The sequence below is a fragment of the Sinohyriopsis cumingii genome, chromosome 5 (genome assembly GCF_028554795.1).
Source record: "Sinohyriopsis cumingii isolate HCF-2022 chromosome 5, ASM2855479v2, whole genome shotgun sequence".
NCBI lineage: Eukaryota > Metazoa > Mollusca > Bivalvia > Unionida > Unionidae > Sinohyriopsis > Sinohyriopsis cumingii.
In genome coordinates, this window is record NC_142965.1 from 6,703,819 (window position 1) to 6,726,310 (window position 22,492).

Genomic DNA, 22,492 nt, shown 5'->3' on the forward strand with positions numbered 1-22,492 from the left:
AACCATTGTTTTTTTGTATTACCCACACTACTTTGAGCTCAAGGACTGAAAGACAATAATAAATTAATTTTGGGAATTAATTAACCAACGTTAAAATGTAAATGTTCAAACTAGACAATAACGAAATCCCGGGTCCAGGGTCCGAACTGAAGAAAAACCACGCGTAACAAAGCCCTCCGTCCATATTCTCGACATGTTCATTTTATAAGATTTTTTTTCAAATTCCTTTTTCTTTTTGTTATTTTACTTATATTTTCATATATTTCGTTTTTTGTTGTGATCTTCAAATTAGCGAGGAACATGCATTTCTACATACTTTTGTATAAACAAACAGTCACTGCCATCCAGTGTGTTAAATTCAAGCGACCACACGCTTTAATCCATCCAGGCTTGGTCTAGTTTTCGGGAATGGAATAAATGTGACTTCTCCATTTAGACTCTCTCTCTCTCTCTCTCTGTCTCTCTCTCTCTCTCTCTCTATATATATATATATATATCGACTGTCAAAATTACAAAGTCCCTGTTCACTCGTTTTCATGATACTCAATCGAAAAACTGACAAACTGTTGCAAAATTTAGAAATATTCGTTATCGCAACATCCAGCTCGTCGCAGAAAAACTGCTGATGAATGCAATGGCTGGAAGTGTGTCCCTTACACTGGCTGATTGGTTAACAGGTTAGCGTGACTGATAAATGGCGATAGGTCAAATGCCCTGCCCTGGGCGCCAGGCGTAGAACGCTTAGTTGGGGGTTACTTTTGCAGCTGAAATTTTCATATCATCTCACCTTTACCTTGATTTAACGGGTGCAGGTCTTTATACAACACCTACTAGTTTTGTTGGTGGAGGGAGCAGACCTAATACATGTTCTCTGATGCAATATATGGGCACCACTTAATAACTTGGCGGGCGCCTCGAACCCTCTCAACGGTGCTTGCAGTTCATTCATTATGTTTAATATACCATATACTTATTAATATTACACTGGTTTCAACCTGGCAATAAACAATTGTCATATTTTTAATATAAAATCCGCCCCTTACAAAAAAGCAAAAGTTCCCTCAGCGTCTCCCCCCCCCCCAAAAAAAAAACCAGCTAAAGTATAAAAACTGAACTATTTAACAAGCGATGGAATCATTTTCTTAATCCATTTAAGAATTGAATATTAGTTTTGTTTTCACTGCATTCTGTTTTCGACGAGGGTAAACAGTACATCTTAAATTAATAGATAGCTTCGAGAAGAATTAGATGAAATACTTCATTATCATCGCACAATCGAGATAAAATACCTCTTTATCACCGCACAATCAGCGTACCATGTAAATTTTTCAGGTGAGCGCCCCTGTAATACTTTTGTGACGTCAAATCAACATGTCGCACCTGCGCTAATTTTGGCTCATCAGATTTTCAAGGTAAACCGGTTTTTAGCATATGTGACCCAAACTCGTTCTAGCAAATACTGGGCTTTCATCTGCGAGTTTCATATATACCTGAGCACTGAGGCACACCCAAGCAGGAGAAACGTTCATATTTCTCCTGTCAAGGCACAGGTGCACCACGGGGTATAAAAGAAATCAGGCTTGTTCTAAGGGTGTGTATCAGCGTGGAAATACAACCGGACCTTAATTTGGAGTTTATTTTTTTTTCAATTGTATAACAGGTTTTCCATTGGGTTAATACAGCTTTGTTGTTGGATCTTACATACATATTAACATTCGAATCACAGCGCAGTTTATTGTGATTGACATTTCTTAGGCTGACAACATGGATGCCCGTGCTAGTGCTAGGTCCCGAGAGGGGCACGCAGCTTCAGCAGGGGTTGCAGACAAGTGGGTCCTGATCCAGGAAAACACATTCAGAAACTGGGTAAATGAACAGCTTCGGCCAAAGAACATGGCTATCACAGATTTTGAGAAGGATTTCGAGAATGGAGTAAAACTCTGTGCTTTGATAACAGTTTTGCAAGGAAAAAGTCCAGGCCGAGTGATACAAACTCCAAGAAACCCGCATCAGGAACTGGAAAATGTAGCTCTTGCACTTAGCGCCATAGCAAATGACAATATTCGCCTTGTTAATATAGGTAAGTCTCAGGTAGATAGTTATTTAAACTTGCTTAAATGTACAGGTGACGTTTGGTCATCTTTGTATATTTAAACTGCTTACATTAATTTGTACTTGCTAATTATTGGATTATGTTAAATTAATGGCCTGCTTATCATGTCTGCTTTTAGCCAGAAAAGGAAACATAAGGGGGCGGGTGTGAGGTAAGGGCTTACAATATGATGCAACATGGGCAAATTAGAGTCCCATTTTACTACCACCCAAAACAAAAGCAACCATAAATTACACTCTCAGATATACCTAGAAAAATGTACGCCCCCAAAAATACCTCAGAAGAAGTTCATAACAAATATGCATACCACAGTAAATTGAATTTGCTTTATAATGCAAACTGAGTATCAGGTTTCATGCTGAAGAAGAATGTAATTACACCTGTAATTCACCTGACCACTCCTTATACCTGTCATCCGCACCTTACTCCTACAATGCATAAGCCGTCCACCCTGATGTGGGTGGGTGCACTATCTTACTGCTAGTAAAAGTAGTGTTGTGTAGAGTGTACCCTGGTTGACAGACAGAGGAACAAAAATCCAAATGATCAGTAATAGCTTACATAATTGGCACTGTTCCACTGATTATCTTTAGTTGGACTGCATTTACTCTTAGAGCCTATACAAAACATTAAAAGTGTGCAGTGTGAAAACAATCATTAAAATATTTACTGATAAGAAAGCTCATAAGAAACATGTTAGCTATGATCAAAATGCAAAAAAAAATTGCATATGAAGAAAAAACGAAGGTTTTGTTTCATTTAGCTTTCTTTTCTGATTTTTGCATACCCATTTATTTTTATGCGATTTGGGGGCCCCAAGTGGCTGAGTGGTCTAAAGTGCTCACCATTACAGATCAGTGCCATCTCACCTCTGTCTGTGTGGGTTCGAGTCTCGGATTTGGCCAATGTGGGTATGTGAGAAAGCTTGCCAGTACCTTCTCGTGGGTCAGTGGTTCTTTCCGGGGGGGTTTCCGGGTTCTTACTCCACCATCAATACTGGCTGCCATGTATAGCCTATCTTGTGCTGAAAAATAGCGTTAAACACTATAATAACAACAACAACAATTCTGATATGTGACCCCCCTCTGAAAATTGCTCCATGTGCTAGTGCAATGTTTGCACGTAGCTGGCACCAGCCCCGCTTACTCTGATATCTTAAGTTCTAGTGACATAGACTTTAATTGGTTGAAACATGATGGTAGCAAAGAAATGCCAGAGTCTGTTGAAGTAGGGCAAGTTTCTTTAACAAAATAGGCTAACACTGACCAAATAGATTGACTGCTCCTGTGGCCTAGTGGTTAGAGCATCTGACTCAGATGCGGGCAGTTACGGGTTCAAACCCTGGCCGAGTCATACCAAAGACTTATAAAAAAGATGGTACTAACAGCTGCCTCGCTAGGCGCTTAGCATTAAGCAGTTAGTATTAGGACTGGTTGGCCTGGCGTCAGGATAACGTGACTGCATGGGGCATAATGCTACATGTCTGCGGTATGATGCTCTAGTGCTGGACATCACTATAAACTGCCACATTGCAGACATATTAGCGATATGTTAAAGCTGTGTTAAAAGTCTAAATCATATACACATATAGATCTTAATCTTCCATATCATAATGCGCCTGCCTATCAGGGTTTATGTTGTTAATTCTACTGATCACTTCTTACAAAACTACACAGAACCAGACCTGCTATCGCATTATGCAGTAGCAGATATTTGTGCAGTTATAAATGAGTACATACAGTAAGTTCAGAATAGACTAATTTTCTTGCATATTTTCATGTGGGGTTATTAAAATGCTAATGAAATATTAAATTTTATAAAATCTGTAGAGCTTGTTGTGCTTTAGACCAGTTGTATTCATTTGTATGGGTATTTGACTGTAAATATTGGTAATGGTTAGTAACACACAGTTTGTGCTCTGAAGTGCTTATACTTGGCCTGGTATTCTTGGTCAAGTGTGATATTCTAAAAGACCTTGTGACTATTATTCTGTTTTATACATTTTGATTGAAAATGGAATATGGTTTTTAACAGTGTTCTGTATGCTTGTTTCTTGACTTGTGTCTGCCCGGTAAATATTATTACTTATTGGCTTGAACAAAATAATAGAAAAGAGCAAAAACCAACAAGCTAAAAAATTCAACAAATAATTTATTTCCTTAGAACACAAGACCGCTTTGGTGGCCTAGTGGTTAGAGCATCTGCCCTGGATGCGGGAGGTCATGGGTTCGAACCCTGACAGAGTCATACCAAAGACTTCTAAAAATGGTACTAATAGCTGCAGCACTATGCACTCAACATTAAGAGGTTAGTGTTAGGACTGGTCGGCCTGGTGTCAGGATAATGTGACTGGGTGGGACATGATGCTACATGTCTGAGACATGATGCCTCAGTGCTAGACATCAATTTAAGCTGCCACACTGTAGACATCATAGCGATATTACTGGAAAATTGTTAAAGGTATGTTAAAAATCTAAATCACACAAACACACACTTTCCCTATAATACAAATTTAAAATTTGAAAAGAACTTACAGTATTGGAAATTAAATCACAAATAGTCCAAAAACATCTATTATCAATCCTGATGAATAAAATTCTAATTAAATTTCAGAGGTGTTTGAAATAAGATCCAGCACTAAAGGTATCAATATGCCTGTAAGTCTTAAAATGTATTAATTTACCAGTAGCCTGAAGTGTGATGATGTACTGACAGTCTTCTAATTAATCGTAATAATATAATCCAAAATGTCTTCCTTGTCTGAATCCACTATAATTTCACATTAGTGTTCTGTCCCAGAATATTATTTAAGAGCACTTTGTATTTCCAGTGAAGAATAATTTGAATAAATAATTCTACCCAAATCAAATACTGAACACAAAAGTGCAGATGATTCTGCTGCAAGATGTTAAAGCAGAAAAGAATAATTTTTCAAGTAAATAAGATTTTATTAAAAAACTAAGACACAAAAGAAGAGCCATGATGTAGTACAAAAGGTCATTTTCAGACAAATATAAGTTGTAAACAAGACAAGATCTGTTACTAAAATTATATAAAAAAATGTGGTAAACAGCAGATACCACAGGTCATTCCATAGAGAATATGAATGACCTAGACACAGACCCAGATAAATGGAGAAATATTAACTGCTTATTATTCGTTTACCAAATTGAGAGTTAATGGTTAGGTACAATATGACCTTGATTTTGGACAAGGTCAAGTCCAGTATACAATTTTACATATATATTCATGGAGAAAAAAACCTAACAGAACAATACAGATTAAATATACTGAACAATACAGAATAAATATACTGAACAATACAGATTAAATATACAGAACAATACAGATTAAATATGCTGAACAATACAGATTAAATATACTGAACAATACAGATTAAATATACTGAACAATACAGATTAAATATACAGAACAATACAGATTAAATATACAGAACAGTACAGATTAAATATACTGAACAATACAGATTAAATATACAGAACAATACAGATTAAATATACATAACAATACAGATTAAATATACTGAACAATATGTTACAAACCGTAAGCCAGTTTCTTAAAAATGCCTCAAAATACTCATTTTGTGATGGAAATAAAAAATCCCAGTTCCTGGAAAGGTGGACTGTAAATTGTATTCCTGGAATAATCCCTGAGCTAATTGAATTTATACCTGTTACATGTTGGGAACCCTCTTGGTATGTAAACATATGGGTAAAATGAATCCACTTTGACAGGCAAGCTTAAACACAGTAGGTGTCTATGAGATTGTATGGTTGTGTGATGGTCTTTGTGTACCTTGTCTATGAGATTGTGACATTGTGTGATGGTCTTTGTGTACCTTGCCTATGAGATTGTGTCATTGTGTGATAATCTTTATGTACCTTGTCTATGAGATTGTGTCATTGTGTGGTGGTCTTTGTGTATCTTGTGATAGATTTGCTAGTGGTCTGTTAGAGTTCATAATAATTGACGGCTGCTAATTGATAGTTTGAGTTTGTGGATCGATGACTTCTTGTTAAACTAGAACAGTATAATGCAATAGCTGTAATCGAACATACTGTAATGAACTAGCCAAATACAGTGTAATGCATTAGCTCTAATTTAGCATGCTGTAATGTACTAGCTAAGTACAGTGTAATGCATTAGCTCTAATTTAGCATGCTGTAATGTACTAGCTAAGTACAGTGTAATGCATTAGCTCTAATTTAGCATGCTGTAAAGTACTAGCTAAGTACAGTGTAATGCATTAGCTCTAATTTAGTATGCTGTAATGTACTAGCTAAGTACAGTGTAACGCATTAGCTCTAATTTAGTATGCTGTAATGTACTAGCTAAGTACAGTGTAATGCATTAGCTCTAATTTAGCATGCTGTAATGTACTAGCTAAGTAGAGTGTAATGCATTAGCTCTAATTTAGCATGCTGTAATGTACTAGCTAAGTACAGTGTAACGCATTAGCTCTAATTTAGTATGCTGTAATGTACTAGCTAACTACAGTGTAATGCATTAGCTCTAATTTAGTATGCTGTAACGTACTAGCTAAGTACAGTGTAATGCATTAGCTCAAATTTAGTATGCTGTAATGTACTAGCTAAGTACAGCATAATGCATTAGCTCAAATTTTAGTATGCTGTAATGTACTAGCTAAGTACAGTGTAATGCATTAGCTCTAATTTAGTATGCTGTAATGTACTAGCTAACTACAGTGTAACGCATTAGCTCTAATTTAGTATGCTGTAATGTACTAGCTGTGCACAGCATAATGCATTAGCTCTAACCCAGCATACTGTAATGCGCTAACTGTAGGAAAATATATTGTAATATACTAGCTGTAGTATTATATACTGCAATGCAGGAACTGTAGCACAATATACTATAATGTACTAGCTCTGGTATAGTATACAGTAATATACTATATGTATCTTTAGTATAATGTACTAGATAAAGTTTACTATAATGAATTGGCTCATGTTTGGTATAGCATAATGTACTATCATCTAGTATAATGTACAAGCTCTGGTTCAGTATACCATAATTTACTGCATGCAGTGTTTTCCTTTACCCTCATTTGTGCTTCAGGGACCCTCCAAAATTTTAATTGACCCCAGTTTTGATACCAGAGTTTGTGTTTTACTCAGTCTGATCCCCAATTCTGACACCAAGGGGATTTTTTACTCTGTCTTTTACCCCAAAGGGATACACTGTACATTTGGCTGTATTCTAGTATAAAGCACTAGCTCTGGAATACTATAATGCACTAGCTCTGAAATACTGTAATGCACTAGCTCTGAAATACTATAATGTACTAGCTCTGGAATACAATAATGCACTAGCTCTGGAGTATTATAATGCACTAACTGTAGTCTAGTATAATGCACTAGCTATGGAATACTATAATGCACTAGCTCTTTAATGCTATAAAGCATTAGCTCTGGAATACTATAATGCACTAGCTGTAGTCTAGTATAATGCACTAGCTGTAGTCTAGTATAATGCCCTAGCTGTAGTCTAGTATAATGCACTAGCTGTAGTCTAGTATAATGCACTAGCTGTAGTCTAGTATAATGCCCTAGCTGTAGTCTAGTATAATGCACTAGCTGTAGTCTAGTATAATGCACTAGCTGTAGTCTAGTATAATGCCCTAGCTGTAGTCTAGTATAATGCACTAGCTGTAGTCTAGTATAATGCTCTAGCTGTAGTCTAGTATAATGCACTAGCTGTAGTCTAGTATAATGCACTAGCTGTAGTCTAGTATAATGCTCTAGCTGTAGTCTAGTATAATGCACTAGCTGTAGTCTGGTATAAAGCACTAGCTATGGAATACTATAATGCACTAGTTCTGGAACACTATAATGCACTAGCTCTGGAATACTATAATGCACTAGCTATAGTCTAGTACATTGCACTAGCTGTAGTCTAGTATAATGCACTAGCTATAGTCTAGTACATGTATAATGCACTAGCTGTAGTCTAGTATAATGCATTAGCTACAGTCTAGTATAATGCACTAGCTCTAGTCTGGTATAATGCACTAGCTGTAGTGTAGTATAATGCACTAGCTGTAGTCTAGTATAATGCATTAGCTATAGTCTGGTATAATGCACTAGCTATAGTCTGGTATAATGCACTAGCTGTAGTCTGGTATAATGCACAAGCTGTAGTCTGGTATAATGCACTAGCTGTAGTCTGGTATAATGTACTAGCTGTAGACTGGTATACTGTAATGTACTAGCCATAGTCTGCAACACTGTGATGTACTAGCTTTAGTCTAGTACACTGTAATGTACTAGTTGTAGTCTAGTACACTGTAATGTACTAGCTGTAGACTGGTATAATGTATTGTAGTAGCTGTAGTCTACTGCAGTGTAATGTACTTGCTGTAGACTGGTATACTCTAATGTACTAGCAATAGTCTAGTACACTGTAATGTACTAGCTGTAGTCTAGTACACTACAGTGTACTAGACTACTGCTAGTACATTACTGTGTACTAGACTACAGTTAGTACATTCCAGTGTACTAGACTACTGTTAGTACATTATAGTGTACTAGACTATAACTAGTGCATTACAGTGTACTAGACTACAGCTAGTGCATTACTGTGTATTGGACTACAGCTAGTGCATTACTGTGTACTAAACTAGAGCTAGTAGATTCCAGTGTACTAAACTAGAGCTAGTACATTTCAGTGTACTAGACTACAGTTAGTACATTACAGTGTACTAGACTGGAATGTACTAACTGTAGTCTAGTACACAGTAATGTACTAGCAGTAGTCTAGTACACAGTAATGTACTAACTGTAGTCTAGTAGTCTACTAGCTGTAGTCTAGTACACTGTAATGCACTAGCTGTAGACTGATATACTGCAGTGTACTAGCTGTAGTGTAGTACACATTAATGTACTATCTGTAGTCTAGTACACATTAATGTACTAGCTGTAGTCTAGTACACATTAATGTACTAGCTGTAGTCTAGTACACTGTAATGCACTAGCTGTAGTCTAGTACACTGTAATGTACTAACTGTAGTCTAGTACACTGAAATGTACTAGCTCTAGTTTAGTACACTGGAATCTACTAGCTCTAGTTTAGTACACAGTAATGTACTAGCTGTAGTCCAATACACAGTAATGCACTAGCTGTAGTCTAGTACACTGTAATGCACTAGTTATAGTCTAGTACACTATAATGTACTAACAGTAGTCTAGTACACTGGAATGTACTAACTGTAGTCTAGTACACAGTAATGTACTAGCAGTAGTCTAGTACACAGTAATGTACTAACTGTAGTCTAGTATACTGTAATGCAGTAGCTGTAGTCTAGTACACTGTAATACACTAGCTGTAGTCTAGTACACTGTAATACACTAGTTATAGTCTGGTACACAGTAATGTACTAACTGTAGTCTAGTACACTGGAATGTACTAGTTATAGTCCAGTACACTGTAATGCACTAGCTGTAGTCTAATACACTGTAAAGCACTAGTTATAGTCTAGTACTCTGTAATGTACTAACTGTAGTCTAGTACACTGGAATGTAGTAGCTGTAGTCTAGTACACAATAATGCACTAGCTATAGTCAAGTACACTATAATGCACTAGCTGTCGTCTATTACACTGTAATGTACTATTTTTGGTCTAGTACACTGTAATGTACTAACTGTAGTCAAGTACACTGTAATGTACTAGCTGTAGTCTAGTACACAGTAATGTACTAACTGTAGCCTAGTACACTGGAATGTGCTAGCTGTAGTCTGTTACACTGTAATGTGCTATATTTGGTATAGTACACTGTAGTATACTAACTGTAGTCTAGTACACTGGAATGTACTAGCTGTAGTCTAGTACACAGTAATGCACTAACTGTAGTCTAGTACACTGTAATGTACTAGCTGTTGTCTAGTACACAGTAATGTACTAACTGTAGTCTAGTACATTGGAATGTGCTAGCTGTAGTCTAGTACACTGTAATGCACTATTTTTAGTCCAGTACACTGTAATGTACTAACTGTAGTCTGGTAAGCTGGAATGTACTATTTGTAGTCTAGTACCCTGTAATGCACTAGCTGTAGTCTAGTACACTGTAATGCACTAGTTATAGTCTGGTACACAGTAATGTACTAACTGTGGTCTAGTACACTGTACTGCACTTGCTGTAGTCTAGTACACTGTAATGTACTAGCTGTAGTATTCTATAATGTACCAGCTACAGTCATGTATTGTACTAGCAGTTATGACTAGCATTATTACTATTACTGTACTTGCTCTAGCGTACTTGAAGGTAGTTGCTCTGGTTTAGTATACTGTAATTATACCTCTAGTCTTTATTGTAGTCTCTCTTTCCCAACATTTCAATCTCATACTGGTTTTCTGAAATGTTTGAAAGGATAGAGACACCGCATCTTCTTTAACAAATGGTTGTCTACAACTTCATTCCACATTGGTGCTGCATGAAGACTGATCAAAAGTCCCTGGTTACGTGTAGCTAAGATGGAGTCAAAGTAGAAGTGCAGTATTCTTGTCTTTAAATACATGTGTTTAACATATATCAGATTGTGATCAGGAAGTATAACGATGAGAATACTCTCTGAAATCAGAATTAAAATTTTGAATGTTTAGAACTATGAATTCCCCACACCCCCTCCAAACACAACAACTGGTTACATTCATATTAGCAGCAGTAGGTAACAGCAAGTCCCCTGTTGAAGTGACTGATTGGATTGGAGTACAGTGATCTGATAAACAGAGCTGGCCTAATAGCACAGGTGTGCAGGTTTTAAAAAATAGAATGTCAATTACAAGACTTGGCCTCTATGTGGAATTTGTTTCATTTCAAGATATATATACACCAGAGAGAGGTCATACTGTAATCTGATGAATCAACTTAGGTGCTGATAAACGAAAACAGGTTAGACAAGTGTATGTTCAATTGTCAATCTACTTCTTCAATTTGCCTTGTGGTTTATTTACTCAGAAGTTATCACAGCTGTTTGGGATCTCTCAGCTGTCAATGCCATTGTAAATATTTGACTCCTGTGTTGACTTGTGAATGCTTTATCTTCCTTCAATAGATTATATGCTGCTATGGTTTTAAAATGCTCAAATAGAGTCCTATATGAATATTCCTGAAAGTCATAAATAAATTAATTTTTATATATCTGATTATCCATTTGGATACATCTATTACCTCATTAACCTCAACTTCATGTTCAGCATTACGTACTTAAAAAATTCATTAAGCTGACATGAACTGTTGTGGAAACCCAGCATCTAGTGCTGTGCACAAATTTTCCTTAGTGTGGTTCAGAGCCAGAGGCAGCGTTAGGAGTACGCGGGGCCTAGGGCTGACCATGACCGCGCGGTGTGTGTGTGTGTAGAGTATCGGAATCCCAATTGGTATGCTACTGCAAACACTGATTATGTCTAGACTAGATCAACTTTCGCGATTTGGTGCACGAATTTAGTTTTATCATTGTTCATAAAATTTTAGAATATAGCTTGACAAACTCATAAGGACAACCTTAAACCTAAAGCGCGGGGCCCCCTCAAGGGTGGGGCCTGTGGTGGTCGCCCCACTTGCCACCCCCAAACGCTGTTCATGTTCAGAGCCCTGGTTTGTGTATATATACAGGGGTCAAGTTAGACTTGAATTAGGGGAAAAGTGTCTTCTCCTTTTGGACACAACAGGGAGAAGTGAGAGTTAATGGGGGAGAAGTGGATGCAAGGCAAAAAATGCTAAATATATATATTGTGTGCGTGTTCTCTTATTTGAATCATGCCCTCTATTTCCCAGTATTCATTTTGCATTTAACACTGGATGGAAGCAATACTTAATATTTTCAAGTGGAAAAGTTTCTGAGTTATTTTGGCCATATGACTCTAAAAGAGAGTAACATTGTTATAACAAATTTTAACTGAGTTAAACCAGGTTACATTAGTAATTGCAAGTTAGTAAAAATGCTTAATCAACTTCCCTTAATAATTTTTTTTATATTTTTGTATTTTTTTAAATATATACTTTCTAAAAGTTCACAATAATGGCACTTTCAAAGATTCTAATCACATTTTAAACAACCCCTGTACTATGTATACGAGGGCAAATGCACACAGGTCTTTCAGTCATGCTGTTCGTCCACATTTCTTTGTTGCAGATAAAACATTACCATAGGTATTCATACATAAGACACAAAAATGCATACAATTACAGACATAGCTCCTTTATAGTCAGTTTATGAACTAAACCCTGCTTTCCAACTGAATCAACATAGACGTGAGTGCATCTGTTTTTAGAAGGAGGGATTTCATAATAAAATCACTCACTTTATGTAGTTTCATTACAACAGTCCATTCATAGGATTGCAAATTTATGGTTTATTTATTTGTCTACATACTTGTAATAGTGACCGCTCTGGTGACCTAGTGGTTAGAGCATCTTCCTCAGAAGCTGGAGGTGATGGGTTTGAACCCAGGCCGAGTCATACCAAAGACTTACAGATCTGTTACTTACAGCTGCCTTGTTTGGTGCTCAACATTAAGAGGTTAGTGTTAGGACTGGTCGGCCTGGTGTCAGGATAATGTGGCTGGGTGGGACATCATGCTACATGTCTGCGGCATGATGGCCCAGTGCCAGACATCACTATAAACTGCCACACTGCAGACATCATGGTGATATGACTGAAAAATTATTAAAGCTACGCTAGGCACTCAGTATTAAGAGGTTAGTGTTAGGACTGGTCGGCCAGGTGTCAGGATAATGTGACAGGGTGGGACATCATACTACATGTCTGCAGCATGATGCCCCAGTGCTAGACATCACTATAATTTGCCACACTGCAGACATCATAGCGATATTACTGAAAAATTGATAAAGCTACATTAAAAATCCAAATCACACACACACATTAAATAGTGTCTGCTTTGCAGCAGTTTTCCATATTTTCACAAATACGTGTTGTCAGAAAACAACTTTGACCTTACAATGCTTCTCGTGAATTTCAGAACATAGCATTGTCCCATATGTTTCTGACCTATATAATTGCTTTCTATGCATTGTATATTTTTCTGAATATATGTGCCAGATGATTTAGGAAAACAGACAATAAAGTGGTACTTTCCCAGACATAGCGATTTCTGCCATTATTCCCTGTTACTAGTACACTTAAGTTTCAGACTAATTTTATGATGAAATGGTTTACAAGAGGCAGTTGAAATATCCAAATCACTGATTCTATTCTTAAAACACAAATTGCTTTTTACATGCTACTGTATTGTTAAAGTTTCGAAACACAAGTTTGTTTTTATCATCAAAGGATAACATGTGTAATTGAGGTAGTGGTAGAGGCCTAAGTTGCTAACTTGCTTGGAAAATGGTTAATGGTCAGTCAGCTATTAAAACATATGCCTGTGAATGTGCAAGAGTTTGTTTGTCAGCATAGTCAGGCCTGGCCCTAGGATGTGTGGGGTCCAAGGCAACAAAAGTAATGAGCGGGGCCCCAAGCAAAAAAACTGCATTGCCTGAAACTGCGGGTCCCAAGGTGGTTGCCTCATTTGCCTTTCCCTAGGGCTGGGCCTGAGCGTAATTGATATCAAAACTAGGTTGCTACTGATGGCTTGATGAATACCTTTCGCAAGGACACTAGAACTAACCTGGCTAAGGCGAGGGGGCATCTCAAATGGTATGGTTTGTCAGTATACCTCCCAAAAAAATCACAGGGCAAAGTAATTTTTGCTTTCCTAACAAGAAGGCAAAGTTTACATTTCACCTGGTAGCGTGACCCCTGTATACACAGAGTTGTATATTATTTTGGTTAATGGAGGTGCCATGTTGGTTGGCTTACATCAACATGTGCCTTTCGAACTGTACTGTCACTCTCAAGTAGCTGATTTTAGAGTGTTGCTGTCAGCCGGTAGGTCGATAATTCAGCCCCACACCTAAATTGATATTGCCTGCTGGGTGAGGGGATGATATCACATATTCATTAAAACTTGCAAAAAATCTATTTCTCATGGCTGTTGAGCTATCATCAGCTGATGTTTTCTTTTGGCAATATGTACATACTATTTCTGGATAAAATTCTGTGCTTGACTACTTGTAAATCCATGTGGAATAGCACAACCCTTTGTCATGTGGCCATTTTGAATTTCATGTTTTAATATTAAAACAAGTGACATCAGACCCACATCTCATCTATCAATATCAACACAGATTTGGGGTTTGATTTCAGACTATTCAGCAGACACAATGAAAGTTTGTACACATTGATGTTATGCTGATGAGCATTAACAATGCCATTTCAGAAGATCAATCAGAAAGATTCAAACCAAAGTCCTCAGCATATTCTCTTAGATTCCATAGTCTGACGCCTTGAAATGCTAGTCTAATGGATTACTCCGTAGCCTGGCACCTTGAAATGCTAGTCTTGGATACTCCATAGTCTGGCACCTTGAAATGCTAGTCTTGGATACTCCGTAGTTTGGCACTTGAAATGCTAGTCTTGGATACACCATAGTCTGGCACCTTGAAATGCTAGTCTTGGATACTCTCAATTTAAGCAGTGTTGTTAATTACTACTTAAGAGGGATAAATATTAATTTCCTTATTAGGTGTTAGAAATGTGTGAAACATATGTTGTCACATTGCTTGAATGGATTCTCCTCAGGTTTCTGTGTTGATTGAAATGCTTAATAATAAATACATTGTTCTGGTAACTCAACCTTATGTCCATTTATTACATTGTTCTGGTAACTCAACCTTATGTCCATTTATTACATTGTTCTGGTAACTCAACCTTATGTCCATTTATTACATTGTTCTGGTAACTCAACCTTATGTCCATTTATTACATTGTTCTGGTAACTCAACCTTATGTCCATTTATTACATTGTTCTGGTAACTCAACCTTATGTCCATTTATTACATTGTTCTGGTAACTCAACCGTATGTCCATTTATTACATTGTTCTGGTAACTCAACCTTATGTCCATTTATTACATTGTTCTGGTAACTCAGCCTTATGTCCATTTATTACATTGTTCTGGTAACTCAGCCTTATGTCCATTTATTACATTGTTCTGGTAACTCAACCTTATGTCCATTTATTACATTGTTCTGGTAACTCAACCTTATGTCCATTTATTACATTGTTCTGGTAACTCAACCTTATGTCCATTTATTACATTGTTCTGGTAACTCAGCCTTATGTCCATTTATTACATTGTTCTGGTAACTCAGCCTTATGTCCATTTATTACATTGTTCTGGTAACTCAACCTTATGTCCATTTATTACATTGTTCTGGTAACTCAACCTTATGTCCATTTGTTAATACCTGGTATTAACCTCATAGGTTGGCTGTTTGAAACATTAATACTTGTAACTAGTTTAAAAATTTCATCTTGTGGATTTTTCAACAGCTTTCTTGGAGTTTTACCTGGATACCTGCTTGTTGGAGACTCCAGTTTCTTTAACTTTTTGTTTTTAAAAATAAAACTCTTGGGATTTTGAAGCTTGAATACTGGATTGGAGTTTTACCTGGATACCTGGAGACTCCTGTTTCATTAACTTTCTGTTTTTAAAAATAAAACTCTTGGGATTTTGAAGCTTGAATACTGGATTGTTTAAATTTTATTGTAGCACTTTTTCATTGGTCTTTGGATATTTGCTCTTATCTTGGAAATTGGCAGGATTTCTGGGATCTATTATAAGTAAGGATCACATGCTTGTTGATTCCAGATTTTTAGTATGTACATAGGTACTAAAACACAGGTACAGCCTAGATAGAAACTGGTTGTGCTACAGGTTCTAGGAATAATGTCAAATTCAGTGTACCTTAATATTGTTCACCTTGGTCACAATAACAAGTCTTGTTTGAAGTGAGGTAAACTAGATACATTTGTTATTTTCTGCTGAATTAGGTTAATTTACTTGCAGGTTACTCATCCTTGAGGTGAGAGATGCTTTAAAGTCAGGGTCATGCTTGTGCTTAAGGGTATTGTGTAATAATGCAGGTGGGGAGGGAGCTAGCTAGTTTAAATTTATGTCCTTTGGATAATTAGAGCCAAGACATTGCCTTGAGGTGCATGTTGCAGATGCAAATCGGTGTACAAATTTGGTTGATTACTTTTTATATTTTTAAGGCAATATTATGGAATTAAAATAAACCAAGAAATCCTATAATACAGCAAACATGCGTGTAAAATAATGATAATAAATTTCAGACAGATCAAGACTCAAATAAAACAAACAAGGTACAAACGAAACAGACAAATGTAAATGGAAACAAACAATATACCAGTGAAACAAGCAAACATCAAATGAAGTTAACGGTATTTGCATGAAAGAAACAAGCATTAGCTGGTTAGGCTAACATAAATTAATACAAAGTAACAACAGAAATGTCCATAAATGCATTGTAAGGGAAGATTACAGCCAAGAGCACAAAATATTTCAAAATGGCACATTGGTATGTTGTTTGTTTCTGTTGACAGTTGCCGGTCTCGTTTGTGTCTTATTTGTTTTATTTCAGTATTAATCTTTTTGTTTAAATACTGTTTATTTAATTTGGCATCTGCTTGTTTCATTGGTGTGTTGTTTGTTTCAGTAGATATTTGTCTGTGTTGATTGTGTCTTGCTTGTTTAATTTCAGTATTGATCTTATTGATTTAATTCCATTTATTTCATTTGGCGTTTTTTCCGTTGGTATGTTGTTTGTTTCAGCTGACATTTGTCTGTTTTGATTGTGCCTTGTTTGTTTTATTTGAGTATTGATCTTATTGTCTGAAATTTATTATTCTGATTTTATGTTATTGTTTTCATATATTTTTGGTGGTGATGGCTTTCCTTACAATATTGTACTGATATAGCTTGATACTGCACTTGAAAACAATATATATCAATGGTTCTGGTTGCATCGCTCAGCCTGGCATTATTTAATAATGCAGTATTGTTAGCCAGACCCCAATATATACTGTACTGAGTGACTTGGGTCCCTGCCATTCCTATGGACAGGACTGTTCAGTACAACTTACCAGCAAAGGTGTGTGGCATTCGCATGATTTACAGGCACACTGAAGCTTATTCGACATTTTGGCCTTAAGTGTCTATCACCTGTCACTATATCTGAAATATAAATTCAGATTGGTATAACTTAAATATATTTCAACCATTTTTCATGAAATATTTGCTGAATAATGTTATTTCATATAGGTCATAGTGTCACCATAATATTATGATGTGCTGTGTTACTGCAATTTTGTCACTGTTATCACTAAATGGGTCAAAGGTCAATTCTCAATATGTACGAGGCACATGAGACCTTTGCTGGTCATCATGGTACACAGCCTCATTGACCTTTGCTGGTCATCTTGGTAGCACAGCCTCATTGACCTTTGCTGGTCATCTTGGTAGCACAGCCTCGTTGAGTTTTTGCTTTATTCTATTTTCAAGACAGAAACTGAAGGTATCTCAGAAACAGAGGGAATATGTTAAACAATTTGTGCTGCTGCACAATGAAAATTAGAATTCATAAACCCTGATACATCTTCTCTAGGTTAGGGGCCCCGAGTGGCCAAGTGGTCTAAAGCACTCACCATCACAGATCACTGCCATCTCACCCCTGTCTGTGTGGGTTCGAGTCTCGGGCTCAGCCAATGTGGATATGTGAGAAAGCTTGCCAGTAGCTTCTTGTGGGTCGGTGGTTCTTTCTGGGGTTTTCCTGGGTTCTTCCTCCACCATTAATACTGGCCGCCATGTATAGCCTCTCTTGTGCTGAAAAATGGCATTAAACCATATAACAACAACAGTCTTCTCTAGGTTAGTAGTGTTCATCGTGAGATCCAGTTTGGATAACAGAGTTATTGGACAGATTGTGGTGTGGTTCTGGATTGATAATATCTGGCCATTTATCTGTCTGGTATCAATGATTACTTAGGGTTTGAGTTTATCGCAGTTGCAAAGACACCTAAGGTAGTTTTAAACAGTTTTGCAAGATTTGCCATGGGGGAAATGTGTAATACCACAATTATGTATAAGTTATCTTACAGTATCGTCCTCACTGCTAGCAAAGGTATGAAATCTGCCAAGGCTAGTCCATGTGGAACATAGGGTTTGTGCAGAAATGCCTGCCATTTTTGTTGTTGATTTTGTTCTAGGTCAGAGTTGTTATGGGTGGCTGTCCATTCAGAACTATCTCTGTATGGACACCTGCTTTGCAATTTATAAAGCATTACACTGCAATTGTTTTGCAGAATTCTCAAAGTAAATAATTTTGTGGAAAATTATTCTGTCATATCACAGCTTTTTGTTAGACTTTTAGCCTGTCAGAGTCTTGATTGGAAAGCATTTACCACTACCATTTTGAACATTCCTGCTATTCAGCTGTAATAGGGTTGAAAATTGAAATTTGTACTGAGTTTTACTCCCAGTTGGAAGGTGGTGTATGTAAAAATGGTGAAATAACTCTTCATTTTGTCATGAAAATATTATATTTACATAGTTTATCCTTCCTATTATGAACATAAGATATATTTTGATGCTTGCATTGAAATGTATTGCAGAGAGTGGATTTTCATGTGGCTTGGTGCATGCAGGATGCTACACCATTTTGGTCACATGAAAAAAAAATGTGTTAGTATTGTGTTTTAAGCTATAGTTATTGCCTGTATGGGATTGCAGAATACAGGAGACATGGTTATCAATTATTGATGGCAAATTGATTATATATGTATTCTTCCAAACTGACCCAATTTTAGTACAGCCAGGCTGATATAGATGTGGAGGCCACAGCATCTTGAAATCACTTTCTGTAGCATTAGCTAAGGCAATAAAATATTGTGTGTTGATTAAGATGGGAGGGTGGAGCTAAAATGGGTCCTCCTTAGTCTCACTCCATTTTCTTCTGTCCATTTACTATTTGTTCATGCACTTTGCTGTTTTCTAGAGATCATACAAGGATTGCATTAATCTAGAGACCATAGTGTTTGCATTAATCTAGAGACCATACTGTGTTTGCATGATTAATCTAAGACCATACAAGGTTTACATTAATCTAGAGACCATACAAGGTTTACATTAATCTAGAGACCATACAAGGTTTGCATTAATCTAGAGACCATACAAGGTTTACATTAATCTAGGGACCATACAAGGTTTGCATTAATCTAGAGACCATACAAGGTTTAAATTAATCTAGAGACTATACAAGGTTTACATTAGTCTAGAGACCATACAGAGTTTGCATTAACCTAGAGACCATACATGATTTGCATTAATCTAGGGACCATACAAGGTTTGCATTAATTTACAGACCATACAAGGTTTGCATTAATCTAGAGACCATACAAGGTTTGCATTAATCAAGAGACCATACAAGGTTTGTATTAATCAAGAGACCATACAAGGTTTACATTAGTCTAGAGACCATACAGAGTTTGCATTAACCTAGAGAACATACTGTGTTTGCATGATTAATCTAAGACCATACAAGGTTTACATTAATCTAGAGACCATACAAGGTTTACATTAATCTAGAGACCATACAAGGTTTGCATTAATCTAGAGACCATACAAGGTTTACATTAATCTAGAGACCATACAAGGTTTACATTAGTCTAGAGACCATACAGAGTTTGCATTAACCTAGAGACCATACATGATTTGCATTAATCTAGGGACCATACAAGGTTTGCATTAATTTAGGGACCATACAAGGTTTGCATTAATCTAGAGACCATACAAGGTTTGCATTAATCAAGAGACCATACAAGGTTTGTATTAATCAAGAGACCATACAAGGTTTGCATTAATCAAGAGACCATACAAGGTTTGTTGTAGTCTTAAGGCCATGCAAGGCTTGTCATAATCTAGAGTCCATACAAGGTTTGCCGTAACCTGGAGATGATAGTGTTTGTATTAATCTAGAGACCATACAAGGTCTGCATTAACCTAGAGACCATACAAGGTCTGCATTAACCTAGAGACCATACATGGTTTGCATTAATCTAGAGACCATACAAGGTCTGCATTAACCTAGAGACCGTACATGGTTTGCATTAATCTAGAGACCATACAAGGTCTGCATTAACCTAGAGACCGTACATGGTTTGCATTAATCTCGAGACCATACAAGGTTTGCTGTGTGCAATCATTTGCCAGGAAATAATGGAAGAATTTGAGCTGTAAAGTTCCTTGTGATTCCAGAGATCACAGCAAATATTTTTATACAGCAAATACAGGTCTATATCAGGGATCTTTCTAGTTAAGAAAACAAAGGGCCCTCATGATGGGTCAAAGGCCCATTTCCCAATTTTAGTACTGCAAAATTTAAAACCCCACTGGGCCTTCATGTTGTGTGATTGGCATGTTTCCCTAATTTAGTAATTATGCAAAATTTAAAAAATGCAAGTGCCCTAATGATGACTAAATGGCTCATTTCTCTAATTTGTTAATGAATTTAATTTTTTTTAAAAAAGGGCCATTTGAAGCTTTTAATGAATGGAGTATCTTTTTATATTACAATATCGTCACATTCTAAAATGAATACAGATTGAGTGTGATTTATTTTTTGTATGCTTTTCTTGCAAACTACAGGATGAGTACTTTAAATACAGGTAGATAAATTATATATGTGTATATCAGATATCTAGAAGACTATTTATAAAAAAATACAAGTAGATAAATTATATACCATATGGCTACAGTAATTGTATTTTAAATGCAAGTAGATAAATTATATACCATATGCCTACAATAATTGTATTTTAAATGCAAGTTGATAAATTATAAACTATATGCCTACAATAATTTTGTTTTAAATGCAAGTAGATAAATTATATACCATATGCCTACAATAATTGTATTTTAAATGCAATTAGATAAATTATATACCATATGCCTACAATAATTGTATTTTAAATGTAAGTAGATAAATTATATACCATATGCCTACAATAATTGTATTTTAAATGCAAGTAGATAAATTATAAACTATATGCCTACAATAATTGTATTTTAAATACAAGTATATAAAGTGTATACCAGATACATAAAATATTTGGAATACAAGTGCATACATTATGTATCAGGTTGCTACAAGAGCAGTAATCTAACACAGGAAACTAGCTAAAATGATTCTGCTCATGTCAGAATATTGCTTTTTATTTTTATTGGGAAAAATTCTGAAATAACCAGCTGCAGTTCATGCACAGCCTGTTACATTTCTCAAAGATTTGTGTTTAATTGGAATGCAGTGTCCTGAATGATTAAGTTACAATGCATGAGTTAATTAACGAGATCCTGAAGATAACCAACTGACGACCTGTAACCATGAACTTTAGGTTAAAGGTCAACAACTATAATATGCATTACAGAATGGATCCTAGGAAACTACCTGTATCATTGTTGCAGCTTGAGACAAGAGTTCTTCGTTAACTATTTTAGGGGCACGGAATGTTTCAGTTCATAAAAATCTATTTTTGTTCTTGTACACATTTGTCATAACCTGTCATTATTGTACATGAACGAGTCAAAGCTTAATTTGACTGTGACATTGGAATGAATGTCACATAAAATGGAAATTGGAATGAATGTCACATAAAATGGAAATTGTAATTAATGTCACGTAATATGGGCATTGTAATGAATGTCACTTACAGTACAATGAATAGCTAAGCTATACCATCTTCATATAAACATCCCAAACAGGAACTGAATATGTAATTACCATATATACTTAATGCTTGTGAGTCCAATTGCAAACTGCACAGACCCAGATCTGCCATTGCATTATATGCCAGCAGAGCTGGGTCTCTTCAGGAGTAATCAGTGGAACAAACATCATAGACCGTGATCTGCAAGCACATTATGCTATGGCAGATCAGGATCTTTGCAGTTTCACTCCGCTTACAAGTGAGTGTATATTGTAATTTGAATAACAAGCTTGTACTATCTACTGTACATGAACTTTCTGCTTCTGTAGCCCAGTATTGCTCAAATTGTCACTGCTATTTAAACAGTATATTTACGTTGATATAGGTACCTGTAATGGCTGATGTTCTCTTCAATGAATGCAGTGGTATGGTGTATCTGGGCTCTGTTATTTATTGCATGTCCCTAGGCTACTCACTTCTGCTCCTCCATACATACATGTACCTAGATGAATGGCTGAATTGCATATCTTCTACCTTGACTAAAAGTCTGCATTGTCAGGAAATATCTGACAGTCTTTGATTCATGTATGTTGGGGGAACAATGTAGCATTCCTAATCCAGGTCTTGTATAAGTTAGTGCCTGGAAATGGACAAAAAATGTCAACAAAATGTATTCATTGTCAAACATAACAGAAAATACTTTTATTCAGTTAT

The 22,492-nt window shown here is 36.3% G+C and overlaps 1 protein-coding gene across 2 annotated transcripts in view; it reads left to right on the forward strand.

Annotated features, from left to right (window-relative positions):
* The first annotated feature begins 1,446 nt into the window (after positions 1-1,446).
* LOC149798572 (filamin-B-like) overlaps positions 1,447-22,492 on the forward strand; it is a 198,825-nt gene continuing 177,779 nt past the window's right edge. The window contains exon 1 of one of the 2 annotated variants that reach the window (XM_089957384.1): positions 1,447-2,080. In XM_089957384.1, the coding sequence (XP_089813510.1) occupies positions 1,765-2,080 (316 nt within the window). In that variant the 5' untranslated portion in view covers positions 1,447-1,764. The remainder of the gene's footprint in view (positions 2,081-22,492) is intronic. The other variant, XM_089957385.1, reaches the window with a different exon arrangement.